Source organism: Lygodium microphyllum, chromosome 22 (genome assembly GCF_053477565.2).
Source record: "Lygodium microphyllum isolate KBCC chromosome 22, Lygodium_microphyllum_v1.1.10, whole genome shotgun sequence".
NCBI lineage: Eukaryota > Viridiplantae > Streptophyta > Polypodiopsida > Schizaeales > Lygodiaceae > Lygodium > Lygodium microphyllum.
The window spans coordinates 4,892,728-4,896,100 of record NC_141156.1 but is presented as its reverse complement, the minus strand read 5'-3'; the positions used below and the strand labels follow the sequence as shown (position 1 = coordinate 4,896,100).

Here is a 3,373-nt window from a genome sequence, read left to right as displayed (position 1 = left end):
GATTCTGGTGGACACGTTACATGATCTAATTGCCAAACACATGCAAAGAATTAAGAGCATAGAGGAATGTGTGAATGTACATGTGCATGTGAGAGTACATATTCATAATTGACCAAGTAACAATGTGATAATAATATTGCCCAAATATTAACTACTAAAAGTGTATGACACAATGGATCTCATACTAACCCTTACTCCTTGCAAAATTACAAAGGGTTATTGTAAATGGATGCATAACTTCAATCCATGTGTGAGCCTAAGCAAATGAGAGAGAGAGAGAGAGAGAGCTAGTAGTGGAGGTGGTGGTGAGCTTCATCATCACTACTACAAATCACATGCCATAGCAATGGTAAATTTCATCACTTAAGTAGTATATTCTCTTTGCTATGGTTGTTCAAAAGTCACTTATGTGATATTCATAGTGATAGCCTCAACACATTGCTTCATTTTCTTGTATTGCTACTTTACTTTTTGTACAAAAACTATATGTACATTCTCTTGTATGTATATACAAAGATTCATGTAAGAAAGTGGAAGGAGAAAAATATCTAGACAAGCAACAAGGTTTATTTTCTATCATCCCTTTTGATTTTTATAACTAAGTGTTTTTAAAAAATTAAAATTCAATTGTATTGCTTTTGGGTTTTTTTGTAGATGGAAGGGACATTAAATGGTGCCATTCTTCTTTAAAGGTAATATCTCAATAAACCACAAAGATATTACTTCACAAGATTGTTTAAGATATTTTTGAATGTGATATGTTTAAATTGGTGCCAAGGGCATGGATGCAGCTAAGGAAACTTTAGGCCATTACACTCTTGGGATTGGACTCAAGCCTCCATTTGCGCTTACTGGATGGCAGTTCAAGCCATTGGCAAGACCATTAACATTATGAACAACAATGAACAAACTACATACAAAAGTAATTCAAATGTGCTCGAGTGTTGAAATTGGAAGATGTTCATGGCTCTAACCAATGTTGAAGTCCCAAAGTCTTAGCCAAATTTTACATATACCTAACATTTGAATTTAAAGAAGATCCGGCCTCATAAAGTTTCCTCATAAAGTTTCAAAACGTGCATTGATTCCACCTATTTTCCTTTCATCGCAAGCCTCGGTTCATTCAGGCGCAGACGAAAAAAATCAATGGCGGAAGAAGCAGCAGCAGCAGCAGCAGACTTCATCTTCTTTCCTTCTTCTTCTCCTCCTCCTCCTCCTCCTCCTCGCAGTAGAGCAGGCTTCATCTTACTTCCTTCTTTTTCTCCTCTTCCCCGCCCTAGCGCTGCAGGATTGCACGCGAGCCACCCTGCCATCAACTTTGTATCTGATCCGTACTACGTACTTGTCTTCATATTCTGTGTGTCTTGCCTGCTGTACTTCATCGTGGTTGGGCCTCGTGGAATCGCCGAAGCTTTCCGTGATTTCCTCTACCTCTCTAAACGCTTCTTACGCTTCATCCTCGGAATCTTGGTTTCTCTTCGTAACCGGCTCATACGAAACCCATACGCGGTGAGACTCCTTGGTCGAGATCCTGATGATCGTCACTGTTGCATTGTTCCATTTGCCTGTAGATGTCTATTCCGTTAATTAGTTTTGTAGAGAGATTCATATTTTTTAATTACCGTTTAGTACTGTAGCTGTAGATTTTGTATTCAGTTGTTAATTAGTTGTAAATTGCATCGGCAGCTGCAATGTAGCTGTACATTTGTATAGAACATCACAGTTTAATTGTTCCATTTACCTGTACTGTATTCCGTTCCGCTGTTAACTTCAGAAAACAGTTTCATCGTTCCATTACCGCGTATTTTTCTGTGTTTCATTCAGCTGTGAATTTGATCATCGGCTCCTTCCATTTTTTTCATGATACTGTAAATTTCATCCGCTCGTTTCCATTTTTACGGTTATCAAAGTTTCCATTGCCTTACTTTCAGAATTCTGTTTAGCTGTATAATTCTCATCCACTCGTTCCATTGTTAAGCTCGAACAGTTCAATCGTTCCATTATCTCTACATATCTGTTTTCTCTGCTTAAATCTTTTCCTTCTTCCCGTGCTTACCTTTGAAAGTTGACGTTATGATGTGTTTATAATGACTTGTGCAAATTCATTTTGACAGCACTATAATGGTGATCTGGAGTAGCTACATTCTCTTCCAGCTGGATAATTTGAGATGATTTCACAGGCTTCGTGTTCTGCGGCAGCAGCCATATTCTTAATAGACAGCTCACATGATCCCATTGCAGTGGCAACAATGGATGTAGCAGTAGAAGGAATATATGGACAAGATGAAGAGCAGTTTGACTCGCCCTAATTAGGCTTTTCACGTTAAGAACACAGCTTTGAGACAAAATTACGTAGGACTAATATATACGGTCTAATGTTGTGTGGTAGAAGATTTTGAAACAATGGTAAGGTTTTGTACTGTCTCTGATTTTTTTTGTCATGATAATGTTCGAGTCTGATGAGACTCCTCGAGTGTTAACGAGGTTAACGGCGGTTAAATTATCTGTAAGATCAAAAGCAGAGGAGAAATACTTACGTTTGGGAGGACGGGAATTGTTACGCTTAAGAATTATAATAAGGTTACAATGCCCCTAAACTGCTAAAGGCACACATGCAGAAGCTCGCTGATTATTGGCCTGTGATCACCAGATAAGAGAATTTGCGGATTGATCAGCTTGGAAAAGTCTACTTGAAATAACTACAACATCACGAACGACCAGGTTCAGCTGAGACGCTTCCATGCCTTAGCAATGCAAAGAGGTAGAGCCAAGAAATCTAAACTCGGATTGTCAGTCAAGAGTCTCTTACAGGAGTTTTATTCGGAGCTTCTATACTCGCAGTACAACGAAACCGTTCTAAACGGAAACAAATATTAGACTTCAAAAGGTACTTAATAATTTAGTAATAAATAATTTCCACTACAAAGAGGGATGAATTTAGCCAAATAGGCGAGCTACCTTTTAGCTTCATTAGCGAGATGTAGAAGACATGAGATCATATGCAAGTCAATTCATTATAAGGAAAAAAGCCTTGAAACAAAGCTGGATGATTAGATCCACCAGGCATTGTATGAGTAGATATCACTTGGGAGGTCCTCACACCTCTTGAACATCCTATGTGCTGCTCTTCTTAAAGTCAATGATAAGATTATATATCAAGAAATGCCCCAAAACCCTCAACTCGTAGCCAGTCACAATTTTAAAAATTTATCAAAACATGAGAGCATTATGTGCATCAAAATATAAAGAGTCACCTCCCACTATATCACTACTTTGCTATGCATTTTCTTCTCCCTTGCTTGTACGCTACTTCCTTGTGTGTCCATGATTGCCTTTTGCCAACATGTTTGTTGCTTGTTTCTCATCTACCTTG

General features: G+C 38.3%; 1 protein-coding gene across 1 annotated transcript; it reads left to right on the top strand.

Annotated features, from left to right (window-relative positions):
* Positions 1-1,062: 1,062 nt before the first annotated feature.
* LOC148016843 (uncharacterized) lies at positions 1,063-2,394 on the top strand. The gene is made up of 2 exons (XM_087663509.1): positions 1,063-1,509; positions 2,115-2,394. Exons 1-2 carry the CDS (start codon positions 1,147-1,149, stop codon positions 2,136-2,138), a joined length of 387 nt encoding a protein of 128 aa, XP_087519635.1. The 5' UTR covers positions 1,063-1,146; the 3' UTR covers positions 2,139-2,394.
* The last annotated feature ends 979 nt before the right edge of the window (positions 2,395-3,373 follow it).

Bases quoted from the DNA above. Each gene is read 5' to 3' on its own strand.
- LOC148016843 (XM_087663509.1), top strand. From the start codon at position 1,147: ATGGCGGAAGAAGCAGCAGCAGCAGCAGCAGACTTCATCTTCTTTCCT. The intron at 1,510-2,114 runs GTGAGACTCCTT...TCATTTTGACAG, and splicing joins TCATACGAAACCCATACGCG to CACTATAATGGTGATCTGGA.